The sequence below is a fragment of the Ascaphus truei genome, chromosome 2 (assembly GCF_040206685.1).
Source record: "Ascaphus truei isolate aAscTru1 chromosome 2, aAscTru1.hap1, whole genome shotgun sequence".
Lineage (NCBI taxonomy): Eukaryota > Metazoa > Chordata > Amphibia > Anura > Ascaphidae > Ascaphus > Ascaphus truei.
Genome location: NC_134484.1, coordinates 234,130,139 through 234,147,279, shown reverse-complemented (window position 1 = coordinate 234,147,279; position 17,141 = coordinate 234,130,139). Strand labels below are relative to the sequence as shown.

The window sequence follows — 17,141 nt, the reverse complement described above, 5'->3', positions numbered from 1 at the left end:
TCACAGCGCGTAGTGAGCCATGCAGCGAGGGGGGACTGGGACCGGCTCGGGAGAATACCAGGTGATGGTGGGTAACACGCATGCAGCCGGACGCAGCGGGACCAAAGCCTAAAGATGGAATGGAGTGCTGTACAGTTTAGTAAAAGGAATACGGCCATAGAGGGCCTCAGGAAAGAGGGCTCCTGGGTGCCTGCTGATCAGCTCTAACCGCGGATCAGTGTTAACGTTCCTCAGTCTGTGTGGAAGGGGCAGTTCCCAAAAACCTAGAGCAAGGTACTGGGTCGAGCAATAGGAAACCCATCAGGATTTCTCGTAGGGGCCCCAAATAGTCAGATCACTACTTAAATGGGGGCCGGGTCCCACGACTACCTCAGCAACTATGTCAGAGTACAGGTGCGCCGACGAGTATTCTAAAACCAAACTTGCCTTGGAAAATCTGGGGCTATCACCAAAAAGACCCAGGTACCTTCTGGGTACATGCTGGGTACATGCTGCAACATTTCAGTGACATTTCTGCAGAGACTAATGGCCCATTGGATTAACACAGCAGGGGTCCCTGGTAGTCCCATTCAGTTTGAATGGGTCTGACAGGGACCCCCGCTGTTAATCCGATGGGCCATTAGTCTGTCTGCAGAAATGTCACTGAAATGTTGCAGCATGTACCCAGCATGTACCCAGCATGTACCTGGGTCTTGTTGGTGATTGCCCATGATTTGTTTTAGAATACTCGTCGGCACTACAGTACCTCCAATGAAGTGTTAAGAGTTGGCCCTGATGGAAGAAAAGTATTTGTGTATGTATTTGAATGAAAACCATGTACAATGTGCCAAGATATATATGAGTGGTCCCTGAGCTTGGGGACACAAATAAATGACATTTGTACTATAACAGTTCCTGGCGCCCATTATTTAACAACCTTGCTACTTCATTGCCTCGCCGCCTAAATGTTAGCACCCTGAGTCAACGTGAAACAATGCGGAGTAGCCATTGTCAATGTTCCAAATTGACAAACGGGGTTCAGTTGATAATAAATCGTTTATTGTACAGTATCAGCATACTCATTCAAAAGTCTACAAGACTCTCGCTGCCAGGGAGTGTCCAGGCAGCAACCTTTATACATTTCTGGTTTCTTTGTCTAAAACTGTTACTAGGCAGATTATACTAACCACTCCTTATTTCTTAAACCAATCATCTTACAGCCTCAAAATAGCTATGAATAGGTACCTGGTACTCACTATCACAAGAATGTGGGCGTTACTTTAGGCACAGTCGTAAATCAACTTAGAAGCGAAATCTCCCATTCCCACCAGGCACATTCTTACTCACAAAATGGATACTAGACATAACTGACTTTACAAAATGGAAACTGAACATCACTTTCAATCCTTCTCCAGAGACCCACAGTCCATTTCAATAATATATCAACAGTATCTTCATTTCAGCAATATTATTTCGTCACCATATACACACCGCACCGATATAACCTCCCTAGGAAGCAGTGCAGTGAGGGTTACACACCTATTACTGAAGTACTCATTCACTCTGTACTATCGCAACTGGACTAACATTGCTATTTCTGTTTCATTCAAAGATTTTAATGAAACTTTTGACAAAATACTGCCACTGAGATTGGTAATCTCAAGAGTGGCTTAGTATTGAAAGCTCTGGAGCACAAGTATCTATACAGATTTTGTTAAAGTCACTTTATGTCTGTGTATCTATCAGAATTATGATTGTATGTTCTTCATAACAGGAATTCGTTGTGGCTGTATCCTCATGTACAGATGTAGCAGACGTTACTACTCCCGTTATTTAACCTTAGCTCTATTGAAAACAATGGTTATGGTGATAACGCATGCATTATTTAACTTGTCATATTGTACGTTATTTCACGTTTATGGAGCTTGTAATGCCTTATATTGTATGTATAGAGCTGTATATACTGTATGTGCCATATTAAAGAGGCAATCCAACCGTAAATGTAAAAAATATATATTTTTTTGTTTTAATATATGCAGCTTTTGATTACCTTTATTGAAAACGAGTGACCTAAGCTGCCGATCGAGTAGTTTCCCCGTGATCAATCAGCAAAGATCTGCCTACAACTAACTAGCTGCCTTTCAGTTTCAATCAATCTTTCAGTCAGTGTAACTCAGCAGCTTCAATATATCCCTATATTACTAAGGTAACATTATCTATTGATACAGTTTGCAACTCAAAGTGCTGGGAATATTGGTAACAAATGATCACAAACCGGAAAGTGTTGCAAAGATCTTACACTGCTGGGGAAGAGTATTAAAATCTGCTATAGAAATCAAACGTGCTCAGTATATTAATACTCATTAAAAATGTTATTAAGAGAGAAGAACAGAAGAAGAGGGGTTCTCCCCCTCTCTCTCTCTGCCTATCCTTTACAGTACTAATATAAGGGGTTGGATCTAAGATCCTCCTAAAACTGTTAATTCTCCCGGACGGGATCTACATAGTAGAATCTAAATGCATAGGAGGTTACAAAATACTAGGGGCAGATCACCTCTTCTCGATCAATCAACCTTGAGATGCTTCGGGTTGTTCACTTTTAAATGTATATGTTAATTAAGTTTACTGTCTATAAACAACCATGTGATGTGAATGTACCCCTGTCAGAAAACAATAAAAATGTTTGAAATATAAAAAAATGTTATTAAGAGTTGAATAATATTGATAATACAAATATGCAGTAATTATTATCTGATACTACAGAACAGATTTTTAAAAAAAAATACATGGGAAATTGCTTGGATTGCTCCTTTAAAAATACATATTATTTGTACTGTAAGACGTGCCTACAGAAGGACACACTTTAGGCAACTCTGAATGTACTATTTTCTGGTGAAATATGTCACAAATAAAAAGAAGCGGTACAAATGAGCATTGCTGTCGGTTTCTTCCCACCACTTACCTCTCTGATTTCTTTGATTTTAGATCCTCCTTTCCCTATCAGAGAGCCACATTGACTGGCGGGGACAACGAGCCGTAGTGTCACCGGTGGTTTGCTGGTCACTGTGCTGTTTGTCATGGAAGCGTTTATGTCCTGTAACGACATTGTTACATCATAGTTAACCTGGTTATGTCACGGAATGGCATACATGAGCTAGGGAAAGGCTGAGAATCTGCTGAATTGTAAAGGTACAGCGCCACGTAACCCAGAACTAAGGACATTGACATGGTTAACAGGTTTAAACTATACAGAATTGTTGTTGTACGCTTATGGTGGACATTTTTTTTAAAAATCAAAGACATCATTGTAAGTAGATGTTATCTGTGCCCAATCTTGACCCCGTACTAGTTGGGAGTCATGCAAAAATCTCACCGGCATATTGAGTGAAACAAACATGACGATTCCCTTCCCCTTGCTTTTTTAAATTCCTGTTGTAAATAAGAAAAGAAATAAAGTGCTTCACATGTTAAAATTCATATATATATATATATATATGAAAATATGTACAGTAAACCTTTTTTTTTTTTAAACAAAATGGATGGGAAAGGATGACCATGATATGGAATGTTTTTCCATTCAGATAAAAATATAATATTATGGTTCAATTTAGATAGGGGGGGTGTGGGTGTATTTCAGCTAATTTGGATCAAGATTGATACAAATGGTGTAATTTTCATCTTGCGCTTCTTTGCGTCAATGTATAAAGGTCGCGTCAATGTATAAAGGTCGTGTCAATGTATAAAGGTCGCGTCAATGTATAAAGGTCGCGTCAATGTATAAAGGTCGTGTCAATGTATAAAGGTCGTGTCAATGTATAAAGGTCGTGTCAATGTATAGAGGTCGTGTCAATGTGTCAAGTTCTTTGCTGCAATCTTTGCACCATGTGGGCCAGCTTGCAATACGTGGAGTGTCCATAAGAGGAGTTAGGCAGAAGTTACATGAACCCTAGATGTACCTCTGTCCATCACTTTTTCATCTTGCATTTGCATTAAAAGATAATTGGCGGGGCTTGCAATTTGCATCACATGTAGGAAACTCTTTCTTATATTTGATCGAAACACGAGCAGAACATGGAGCAAATGCATCAAAACAAACTTCCATTCGCGCTTTCTTTACGTTGATACAAATTCCCTGTGGTGTTTTGAAAATCCAAATATTGCAAGCAGATAGGCCTACCTCTGAACTGCTGCATTATATAAAAATCTATGGGGAAAGTGATGGTGCTGAGCAGAAAAAAAAGGATTAATTGTAAGATGAAATTGATTAGAATTTGTGATTTAAAACAAAAAGGTAGATCGGCAGTTGCACTTTCAACTAATTTTGTTTTAGAGGAGCTTAAAGTGCTTTACTCAATACGGCTCTGCAGGGTCTTTTGAAAGGGGGTTAAGGCACTAAAATTGTATAGAGACATGGTTGCAAATTCAGTTATTTCCTAAAGCAGCCGCAGACAATGTGATCTTAGTCTCGTCAGTTTATCCTCCTGCAACTTGAACAAGATAAATAATAAGATAGTTTCTCTGCAAATTGAATTTACATATAGAATTCTTGTTTTGACAAGGTCATGGACGTGTGGAATGAGGGAAAGAGGGTCTGTTGAAGGCCTTTGTTTTACAGCGTATTAGGAGAGTATGAGGAACACCTGTTCTAAAATGAGCAATGTTCTTGGGGATTATCACAAAATCCACCAATAACTTGCAAAACGTGTTGAGAGACAGGGTGGTACTGTAACAATAAATATATACAGAAACGAGCTTTGGGGGATTGTTCCTAAATGTGTGTATGACACTTGTTTTCTAACTTGATGAAGTCACCATACGTTAGGGTTAGGTGAAATATATATATCATTTGTGGAATATATGGAATATGTGAAATTTGCCAGTAATCTGACGTAATGTATAGAGTGGATTGTTGAATGCAATTTCAATTGATACTAAAAACAAGTTCCAAGCGGGTCACAGTAACCTAACGCAGAACTTGTTTTTGGCAGCAGAGGGAATATAATGTTCAACTATGGACTTCTAATTATAGCATGGAGATAATAGCAATTCAGAAGTGTGATAGGAATGTATGAGACAGACACTAGGGGTTAGCAGTTGAAGCTCTGACATGCAGCTGTAAAAACATATCCCATGTTTCAGTCACAGTGATATTGGGATAGTATGAAATTACAACAAAGGGCAATGAACAACTTGACTAATGATGACAGAGGGCCCTTTCTAACTGATCTGCTGTACAGGATTTGCTAAATGTTGGATCTATGCTTAAAATATTGTTTATCAATGTCATATGTTCAGACAACCCAGCTATACTTTTTCACAATTTCATTACTATTTTAGTGCACTCCTTACTCGTTATTTTTAACTAAATAGGTATAATGCTATTCTAGTGCATACAACTAATAATGTTGCATTCGTCAAGTTTGTACTTCGAATTCTGTAACTGATTCTGAATATTTTTAGTAATGTACACTATAGTGGAGTATCCTATTCATTTTATTTACAAAGGTAAACTTCCACTTCTTCTTTTAAAGAATATGAGATTATTTTGTATGGTTTTTGTGTTTTTATATTATTCTAGGCCATTGGTTAGGGATTGTTTATTGGTTTCATTTTTATTGCTGGGCATCGGCCCTTTATTGGATTTTTCAGTGGGTGCCCCTAAGGATGAAGAGGACGGCCTTAATCCCGGCAGAGTTAAGTAACACATTTATTTATTTAAGGTGGTCACTGATTGAAAATGTGGCTATTTAGGTCATTGTAGAGGGCTTAAGTAGCCACAGTGTAAATCTATGGATTTGATGGCTTTGTATTTATGATGTATGTATGATGTCAATTTTGTTTCATATATATTTTTATCTTTTTCAATAGGCAAACGCCCTATTAGCCACATTTGGCTAATAAGACTATTGCCCAATACTGTGGGAGGTACGCTTGTTGGGTGGTGGATGATAAGGATAAGGATAGTTGCACCAATGGAGGGTGGTTAGGCCTCCTGGGGGGGATGCCAGCAGGGGTTAACACCAATTTTACCTTATCATTTAGCCACTAATGTCTTTTAATATTGTTCATTTTGTAATTATTATAGCTTGCCATTGATTGAAAATGTGGCAATCTAGGCCACCATTCAGAGGGCTTGGGTATCCATAGTTACAATCAATGTTTAAAATGTATTTTGAACGTTCTTGTTTTTTATTTAAACGTTTATATTTTTTTCCGTTAATGCACAAAACCACTATTAGCCACATTTGGCTAATGGGTATCTTGGGTATTCTTTTAGCGGGGTAGGGGTAGGTTTGTTTGGGGGGTTGGTGATGGGGGCTGTTGCACCGGGGCAGGTGGTTAGTCCTCCCGGGGAGGGGAGGCAGGCGGGTTAACCCCTTCACTACCTGGTGCTTGACCACTAAGGTAATGAGGGGGTGTTATTAATGTATTATAATATTGTTAATTAAATGTATCTTTAATTATAGCTTACCATTTATTACCAATGTGGGTATTTATGCCCCCCTTTGAGAGTGCCTAGTTATCCATAGTGACAAGCAATGGTTTCAACTTTAACATTTATTTTTAATGTTCTTTTTTTTAAATTTTATATGTGTATTTTATTTTGGTTAATGCCCAAAAATCACTATTAGCCACATTTGACTAGTAGGAATCAGGGCTGGATAGGAGAATGGTGGGGCTCGGTGCAGGGCAGTGTGCGGGGCCTCTTACCTTCTCCTTCATGATCTCCTCCTGTCAGTGTCCCTCATCATGGTGCCGCATCATGAAAGGGCGTTATGTTGCCATGACAATGGGACGTTAAGTGACATCACGACATCATGCGCCATCACAGCAACGTAATGTCACAAGTCGTCACGACACATTACGTCCCGTTGTCATTTGACATCGCAGCGCCATGATGAAGGACACTGACAGGAGGAGATCGTGAAGGAGAAGGTAAGAGAGTTACAGAGACTCCACGTTCTACCCCGGCAATCTCCTGCTTGGGGGATGGGATAGGGGGTAGGGGGAAAGTTGTAAAGAGGATGAGTGAAGGGCGTAGTTGCCAGGGGAGGATGGTTTAGACTCCCGGGGGGTGGGTGATGAGGGTTACGAGGGGGGGGGGAGTTAACCCCTTCATTGCCTTAGTGGTTAGGCCCAAGGTGACCAAGGGGGGTGGGTAGTATAGTTTTATGTTTATATTGATCTCTTTCTTGCCCTTTGTGGTTAACTAGTCATGCAAATCCATGACTAGTTGTTGACCTGTGCGATACTAAGAGGTTAATATGTACTGTAATGTATTTGAATAACTATTTTATCACCGATTTCAGGTTGGTTTAGTTTATCTGGCCTATGTATATAATGGCCAGTATATTGACCATTATATACATAGGAAAGACAGAGATAACGCCAGCCTGGATTAGGTGATAAATAATTTGCGGTCTGTCATGGGAGACCAGGACTTTTAACAAATTTATACCTGGATCATTTAAGAGGCAAAACAAGGCAGTGAAATAAAATGGGGTTTATTTGACTAAAACCTCGAAAACACAACAGAAATACAAAAGACAGAAATATACACACTTACTAGGGTCTGGGGATTGAGATCTAGCCTTTCCTAGGTGAAGGGCGCCAGCTTGCAAGGGCTTACCCTGATTGGGACCTTGTCTCAGACATCCTGGACTGAGATTCGGTAGAAAATCCTGACCGGGACCTCGTCCTGATTGTCCTGGAACTGATTTCAGCAAGAAATCTTGACCACTACTTTCTAAAATGAGAAATTGGTCCTCGCGTCTGACAGTCTCTATGGGGCAGACTTTCCTAGCTTCAAAACGAAGACGGTTGCTCTGCAATTTGGAACAGAGCAACTTTGAAAAGTCCACCCTCGCTTCATCGACTCAAGCCACAAAATCATCTGGTTCTCTGACTGGGGCTTCTCCTTACATACCATCCGCTGAGCTATGTTCAGCATGAAGGAAGAAGGGACCCTATCCCACTAGCCAATAGAAACAGTGGCTCGTCTCTTGGCTGACGTCAGAGGAGGAGGCGTGCATAGGCGGCTCGAAAAGCCGGGTTAGTGGGAAATATGATTTAGCCAATGAGAGAAACGCCTCCGAGCTGTATCTCCCTTAGCTAACGCATTGCGACCCGCTGGGCAGGCTCCTCCAAGTCTAGCAGATACAAAAGGTGTCCCCACAGAGTGCCCTTTGTTCTCCGGATTTGGCAATTCGCCCTTCCTCGTCCACCAAATGGTCTTCTCACCACTGGTCAATCTCTCCTCTTTGAACTACGGACTCTATACAGACATGACGACACCTATGCTGATGCCCTGGCTGACTGTATAGAGCCTTATAACAAATGTATAAAACATTATAAAGTACACTTTAATAAAGTATACACTTTGGGGAACCTTATACTTATAAGGAAAATGGATTTGGGATATTTGGGCTCTAAACTCAGGAGTCTGGGGGACACTGGGTTGCCCCGGTGTAATTCACCCCGTGTACCGGCAAATCATGCCTGCTCACCGGGGAGAATTAAAGGACTACCGGTATCTTCGGCCCCCAAACTCCTGCAAACAAAATAATTGTGTTTCTACCCAAATACCCCACCTAAAACTTACACATATGAAGTTTCACCGTTCTAGGGCCAAGGGAACATGAAAACAGAAAAAAGCAAGGGTCACTTTATTTTCCACATGTATAATCCCTGGTCCCTGGCTTATGGTGCTATTAAGTTGCCAGGGACCCCATGGTTTCAGGGGTAACCAGAGGGCTAAATCTTTATTGTATAGTCTGGTTACCCCCTCTCGTCACACAGTCTTTCTGGCGTTCACCTTGTTCTGATAAATATCGAAACTTGATGTATGGCTGTTTTTACTTAAAAATGCGGTATTAGGCCTCTTTTCTATCGGATCCGAAACTTTTAACAGATCCGATAAAAAAGTTTTCTTTTTGCCGGTACAACGTTGATATACTGCATAATAAAAATAAGGCTCTTTTTGGGGACGTTAATGACGCATTTTTAGGTTACTGCAGCTTGATATATCCAGGCCATAACGTTGAATATTAATTCATCTTTCTCCCTCTGCTTCTTTCTGGTCAGTATGGTACACTTAATGTTTGCAACTTCTAATCCACTTGTTAGATATTGTCACCAGTATAATACCCATCTTACTTACTTTAAAGTACGTACCAACTAAACTACGTAATCTACATGTTACATACAGGAGGGCCCCACTAATACGGCGGGTTCTGTTCTGAGGACCCGCCGTAAAGCGAAAATCACCAGAAAGTGGAACGAGCGATTTTCGTTAGGTGCGCATGCGCAGACCGGCAATGCTCCGTTCTGCGCATGCACGACAGAAGGAAACCCCTCCATTCCGCGCATGCGCGAGCCCAGACCGGCTCGTTCTGCGCATGCGCGACCCCTGGCCGGCCCGTTCTGCGCATGCGCAAACATGGCGGCGACATGACGGGCCCCTTCTCGGCACTGCCGTATTGGCGGCTCGCCGAAAAGCGGAGACCTGCTGTATGTTCATTCCTTTTATGTCTGCTTTTGAGAAGTATTAAGATGGGCTTCATTTCAAAAGAACACAATCCGAACATTGGAGGAACATAATTATGAACTCGTGCTTTCAAAAAGGAAGACCCCTTTAAAAATATTCCCTTTATTTACGAAATAAATGAAAGTATGGTATATTCTGTACCACCTCCCCTATATCAGGATAATCCCAACACCTCTTTTACGGCTCCTGGACAGATTGTAAGGATATAATTAGATTGTAAGCTCTTCGGAGCAGGGACTCCTTTTCCGAAATGTTACTTTTATGTCTGAAGCACTTATTCTCATGATCTGTTATTTGTATTATTTGTTATTTATATGATTAGTACAATGTGAAGCGCTATGTACACTAATGGCGCTATATAAATAAAGACATACATACATACATGTCTGAAATTCCTCTCTGCAATGTCTATGTAACCTGAGCTTCACAGGTTCAAATCCCTGCAAGAATAACTTGACATAAATTGAATTGTGGGGTAACAGCAAGTTATAGTTTGCTCTTGTAGTTCTTTGAAGAGATGAAGTGTAGAGTGATCGTTATTTTTACTAGAAGTAAATCTCCCATGATCTGAATGTCTGAGGAGTCTCAGTTATGGTAACTTGAGAATCATATTAATGTCACATATATGATGCTGAGTAACGGCAGGAAGGAAAGGGATTGTCTCTAGTTATTTTACTATCTGCCGTGAAGCTGCTTCTCCAATGCTGAGTTATTTCACCTTGTAATGGGCGATAAAGTAAAACAACTGCATAGACAAAGAGTAACAATGGAACACTTCTTTGTAGCTTGCCAATAATACGTCAACGTGATATATGACCGAGCAAGTAGACTGATTAGGAAATGTGTTATTTCGAAACAGTGGCCAAGTTTAATCATATTTTATTTGTAAACCTGTGATAGAAATGTAATTCACAAGAATACCAAAATAGTTCTGAGACTAAAATATAACTTTCTCCAATATATATATATATATATATATATATATATATATATATATATATATATATGTAGCCAGGTCCCCCCCTGCATGCCAAGCCCCCCTCACCTTCCTGGCGATCGCGGGGGCCGCCGAGCCAAATGGTGGTCCCGTCGGCCGATCGGAAGGGTGGGGGCGGTCAGAGTCCTGCTCGGGGGTTGCCGGGGACGCGTGCGGCCGGTTGCCAGGGCCGCGATCGCGTCGTTTGGGCTCCCGGTGCTCCCGAAGCAGGGCGGCGAGGGCGCCGCCATCTTCTAAGTGTTGGCGCATGCGCAGTACAGATCTAGGCGCAGAGGACCGGCAGTGAAGTTTGCGCATGCGCAGAACAAGCGCGCGAACGCTATCCTACCAGGGAAGGCTCTTGGAAGGGACTACAAGTCCCATGAGCCTCGAGAGCGGCCCCATGACGCCAGGGAGCCAATAGGGCTGCAGGAGCTCCCTGCTTGCAGGGAATTGATACATTTCGCGCACTGAGCCACGCTAGTCAGTGCTGGACCGGGAGAGCTAGGGGAAAGAGGTGAGTGCAGGGGTCTGTGACCCACTGCAATAGGCCAGAAAACCCCCAAGGCCCCTGATAGGTCCTGAACTCCCCCAGCTTGTGGTGCTATAGGGACTGGCCCTAAGTTAGGGACTTATCCCGTTAGTGTCAGTGATAGATAGGGACACAGCGGACACTGCGCTCCCTGAACGGAGGCTTGGGCTCAGGCCTGCACCCCAGAGACAGAGACTATCTCCAGGGTGGGATCGCCCCTGGCGGACCCCGTGCGAGGAGACCCGGGATCAGAAAGAATCACCAAGCGACTGATCCTTTGCGAAGTTGTTTGCTGGCCCGAGTGCAGGAGCGCTCGGCAGGTACCCTCATAAGTGCACCAACCTATACCATTCTAACATTACCTATTCACATAGTGGCAGCGCTGACCACGGGACAAAAGGGGGTAGGCTGTTGACACGGTGTGGGGATACACGGTGGTGGGGTGGGTATACTCCTAGTGGAGTAAGAGACACTGAGAGGACTGAGTTACATGGTGGAGATACCCCCTCGGGGGGAGTGTTAGTAGTGTACTTTATAAGAGTGTGTTATTGCCTGTGTAGCCAGGTCTCCCTGAGGTTCCAGCACCCCCCTCCCCTGGTGCGCGATCGCGGGTACCGCCGAGTCACAAGGCGGCCCCGCAAGACAATCGCGCGGGTGAGGGAGGTCAGGTCCCGGCTCGGGGGTTGCCGGGGACGCGTGCGGCCGGTTGCTAAGGCCGCACGCGCATCTCAGGGCTCCCGGCGCTCCCGGAGCCGGGCGGATAGGGCGCCGCCATTGCGGAGAGACTCGCGCATGCGCAGTAGGTCCCCGGCGGCCCAGTTAGCTCGCGCATGCGCAGGGAGGCTGCGAGAAGGAGCAGGAAACAGTGCGGCGGCCATTGAGAGTTTGCGCATGCGCAGGGCAAGTGCGCACGCGGCCCCAATGCTGTAGCAGCCTCCTGGGAACTACAACTCCCAGGAGGCATAGGGAGACAGGCACCAGGTGCCTCATAGCGGCCAATAGGGCTGGAGGATTCTCAGTCCGGGAGAATAGATACATTTCCCGGGCTTTGGTCACGTCAGTTGGAGCAGCGGAGCTGAAGGGGAAGGAAGGATGCAGGGAGTGAGTGCAGCTCCTGCATCCAGATAGGTACCCTCACCCTCCAGGTAGGCCCCAACTCCCCACCAGGTTAGTGGGTAACTGGAAAGGGATGGCCCTAGATAGGGAGGTCACCCTTAGTGTGTGTAAGGTGCAGGTTTGGCAGTGCCACAGCGGGTAGTGCTGTGCGCACTGGCAAATAGGCACAGCGTGCGAGCAGTGGATTAATTGCTGCGGGTTCCAGGTTGCTGTGTTGAGTGTTGTATGTGATGCTGCATGTAATGAGTGCAGTGTGTGTGCAGCGTGTGTTACTGTCTGCAGGCTGATTGTGAGAGCTGTGTGTCGGCTCCAGGCGTGTTAGTGTTAGGAGTTAGGAGTAGTTAGGGAGTTACAGATAGGACTTGGGTAGCTAGGGGAGAGGGGCAGGTTATTACCCTTCAGGCCCTAGGAGTTTTCCCCCAAGCCACCCCAGGTTACGGTTCATCAGGGACAGGCCCTAGGTTAGGGTTACTGTCACTTTAGGGATAGATAGGGATAGAGCGGCGGTTGCTGTTTCCGGAAAGCGGTTGGACCCACGTTGGGGTCCACAGAGACTGTGTTCCCGAGGGGACCGCCCTAGCGGTCCACAAGTGCAGGAGTTCGGTTGGAGGAGTCCTCGTCGATTGACCCTTTGAGAAGAGTGTTGCAGGCCCGAGCATCGGAGTGCTCGGAAGGTACCTCTGTATTATATGTGCACCAACAGGCCTATTAATTTAGTGACTGCGCAGTCACCCACGATCTCCGTAGGAGTACGGGATATTGGGTGGGGGTTACAGGACACTGGGTGGGAACACCAGACATTGGGTAGAAGGTGCGCCAGTATTGCCTACGGTTATGATGTTGTGTAATGTCTTATATGTTCATAAGTAAAGTCCTTAGTTATTATATAATCACTGACTGTGTGTGTGGTTTCTGATTGGGTTCCTATGTAGGGTCATTCTACACGTCCCTAGAATCCTACATAGGTGGAGGCGCTGAACCAAGAAACGTTCCAGAGGATTCACCCCAGGCTCTCATTAGCGGAGGCTCAGACCTCCTGTGAGCCTGCAGGTATACGCACCACACCGGTAACACTGCATGTTCTACTCACCCACACTATATATGAGACTAGCTGAGAGCCCCGGCGTTGCCCGGGATGTTTGTGGTGTGGGTGTGGCATTTGGGTGGGGAGTGGTCCACGCGGCCCATGTGCGGTGGTAGTGCTGCTGTGGCTGTACTGATGGTGATTGTATTGGTGTGCTGATTTGGGAGGGTTTGGTGCTGATGTGGGGGTGCGGATGTGGGTGTGCCGATGGGGGAGGTGCAAAGGTGGCGATGTGTGGGTGCTGATGGTGTTGATGGGGGCTGGGAATGGTGGGGAGCCGAGAATGCCAGTGTGCTGGGGGGGCATGGGATACCGGTGTGCTGATGTGGTGGTGCTGGGGTGTGTGTGTGTATACATGTTTGTGTGTATACATTGTATGTGTGTGTGTGTATACATGTGTGTGTGTGTATGTGTACGTGTGTGTGTATGTGTATACACGTGTGTGTGTATACACGTATGTGTGTGTATACACATGTGTGTATACACGTGTGTGTGTATACACGTGTGTGTGTATACACGTGTGTGTGTATACACGTGTGTGTGTATACACGTGTGTGTGTATACACATTTGTGTATACACGTGTATACATGTTTGTGTGTGTGTATACATGTTTGTGTGTATACATTGTATGTGTGTGTGTGTGTATAAGTGTGTGTGTGTGTGTGTGTGTACATTTGTGTGTGTGTTCGGGGAGGAAGAGGCGGAGGCTCCGGCGGGTATGTGAGCCCCCCCCCCCCCCCGGGTTATACATGCTGCTAATGTACACACCCCCCCTACTGTGTGTGTGTGTCCCTGTGTGTGTGTGTGTCCGTGTGTGTCCGTGTGTGTGTGTCCGTGTGTCCGTGTGTCTGTGTGTGTGTGTGTGTCCCTGTGTGTCCTTTGGGCCGTCACTCCGCCTCAGGCCAATGAGAGGTGTGCGGGGGCGGCCCAAGGGACCAATGAGATTTCCCCTAGGGACACCGGACATCCAGCAGGCAGGCAGGCATGCAGGCAGGCAGGCAGGCAAACATACAGTGCTTTCACTAATATAGTATAAGATTGGGTAGGGTGGAATACCCGTTACACCTGCATATATATTCTGCGTTACAGTAAACTGGTTATATATATCCCTGAGTACGTGGTTATTGTATATGCGGGTCCTGCGTAGACAAGCTTCTATATCCCTAGAACCCTACACAGGTGGAGGCGCTGAAACCGAGAACGATCCAGAGGATTCACCCCAGGCTCTCACTGGCGGAGGCTCAGACCTCCTGTGAGCCTGACAGGTATAACGTACCACACCTGGTAACATATAGGTCCCCCTACATTCCTAATATATATATGCGATTGGGTGGGGTGGAACACCCGTTACATATATATAGTACCTTCAACAGATACCAGAAAATAAATGTACCTAAGTCAGGAAAAATAAGGCTAAGGAATCAAGCCCTTGTCGCTGCTTCGGGATGAGATAATACAGTATGAAAACAAAATAGAAAACTATATTTGGGATACTTTCTATTTAGTTTAGATATATATATATATATATATATATATATATATATATATATATACATACAGGCATACCCCGCATTAACGTACGCAATGGGACCGGAGCATGTATGTAAAGCGAAAATGTACTTAAAGTGAAGCACTACCTTTTTCCACTTATCGATGCATGTACTGAACTGCAATCGTCACATACATGCAGAACTGATTCATTATCTTACTATATATTTCTGAAAGCGTCATATGTGTCCATGTCTGTATGTGTCTCCCTGTGTCCCTCCATGTGTCCCTAGCGGCAATCCCATTGGACCTTGGGCCAGGCCAATGAGATTGCTCCCTTGGCCCGCCCGCCCCCGCACACCTCTCACTGCCCTTTGCCCCCTGGCCTCCCTCCCCCTGCCCTTTGCCCCCTGGCCTCCCTCCCCCTGCCCTCCTGCCCTTTGCCCCCTGCCCTCCCTCCCCCTGCCCTTTGTCCCCTGCCACCCTCCACCTGCCCCCCCAGCCCTTTGCCCCCTGCCCCTAGCCCTTTGCCCCCTGCCCCCCCAGCCGTTTGCCCCTCCCTGCCCTTTGCTCCGCCCCTCCCCTCCCTGACCTTTGCCCCTCCCTGCCCTTTGACCCGCCCCTCCCTCCCCTCCCTGCCCAACCCGCCCCTCCCTGCAACCCCACCCTGACCCCCCTGCACTCCCTGCCCCCCTCCCCTCCCTGCCCTTTGCCCCCCCCGCCCCTCCCTGCCCTTTGCCCCCCCTGCCCATTGCCCCCCGCCCCTCCCTGCCCTTTGCCCCCCCCACCCCTCCCTGCCCTTTGCCCCCCGCCCCTCCCTGCCCTTTGCCCCCCCGCCCCTCCCTGCCCTTTGCCCCCCCGCCCCTCCCTGCCTTTTGCCCCCCCGCCCCTCCCTGCCCTTTGCCCCCCCCCACCCCTTGTCCACCCTGCCCTTTGCCCTCCCCACCCTTCGACGCCCCTTGGCCCCCCCCGCCCTTCGACGCCCCTCCCCCCCCGCCCTTCCACTCCCCTCCCCCCCGCCCTTCCACTCCATGCCCCCTGCCCTTCCACGCCCGGGCAACGCCGGGTATATCAGCTAGTTATTTATATTGCTTGCAAACTGTAAATTACCGGTTATTAACTGTTATTAATGTGGCCTTACTAAACAAGTCTATAAAACCATGTGTTTAAAGCAGCAGTCCAAGCTGCCATTTTTTTTTTATTATTTACATTTTTTCCTTTAAAATGTGCATCAATACAATACACACAATGATAAGTAATTGGCTAAGTTGCCGATCGATCCTTTCTCCTCTGATCGATCCGAAGATCCGGTTCAGGGGTTAACTAAATAGCTGACTGTGCAGCAGAGGAGGACCAAAGATGCAATGTTCTTTGGGGAAGATCATGTGACCAGGCAGTCACTAGATACAATTGGTGCACTGCTAGAGAGAGGGAAGGCTCAAAAAGGGGTGTGCCAGAGCCTGTTCCAGAAGAGGATAGGGATGTGACTTTGTAAATGTTTGCCTGTGAAACAAAAAAAGCTTGTTACATTATAATACATAAAAAATGTAATTCAGAGTTGTTTAAAAAAATGCTACAAGTATTTAAAGTACATCAATCCAGAATAAAAGAAGTTGACCAATTTCTCTTCCTGGTGTGTGTCAGTTGTCTTTGACTAAACTAGCTGCTCTCATACTTAAGGGGCAATCCCTCCTAGGACTAAAGTGACTAATGGCATTGACATGGTAAATGGCTCCCCTTTCCCCCCAAAATCTAACATCTACCTGTTTAAGTATTTTCAATCATTTTTACAAGTTCATTTGTAAACACAATGAGCTGAGAGTTGGGAGGGGCTTGATTTCCTCTGGCTGCTCCCTGTTGTCTGATGTTACTGTGTGTTCAACTAGAGTTTGCACAGGCAGAGCCCCATCTCCCCTTGCTCTTATCTTTATTGGCTCTCTGGTAAGGACGGGAGTAGGCTAAAAGTGAAGAGAATACTGGATTGACACCCACTCCCCCATTCAGAAGTCACTGAGGAAGCCATTTGTCATTAATTTCAAGAGAAACAAAGGAAGCATAATATTAATTTCCAGCATGCTTAGGAAATCAAAAAGATTGTTAAATTATTGACACAGGCTGTTTTTTTCTTTCCGATCCTGGATTGCACCTTTACACATTGACAACATTATTTGTGCAGCAGCGCAGCCTCTGTGTACATTCTCAAGCCTCTTGAACTCCAGTCTCAGGAGTTCCAATGTCCCCCATTTGCCATTGTACTACAGTATTACTATAGCAGCTGCCATGCCCGCGGGTGGTTGGCTGTGTATAGAAAAAAAGGAACTAATATGACGTGTGTGTACCAAGTATGGGAAGGAGCTTGCATTTATTTGGAGAGTGTCTGACCTTACTTATCCTTACTTTAAGGATTTCAGACATAAC

The 17,141-nt window shown here is 45.5% G+C and overlaps 1 protein-coding gene across 10 annotated transcripts in view; it reads right to left on the bottom strand.

The window, feature by feature from the left end:
- LOC142487165 (poly(rC)-binding protein 3-like) overlaps positions 1-17,141 on the bottom strand; it is an 895,499-nt gene that overhangs the window by 76,848 nt on the left and 801,510 nt on the right. For all 10 annotated transcript variants that reach the window (XM_075585956.1, XM_075585957.1, XM_075585961.1 and 7 more), the window contains one exon: positions 2,942-3,073. In XM_075585956.1, the coding sequence (XP_075442071.1) occupies positions 2,942-3,073 (132 nt within the window). The remainder of the gene's footprint in view (positions 1-2,941; positions 3,074-17,141) is intronic.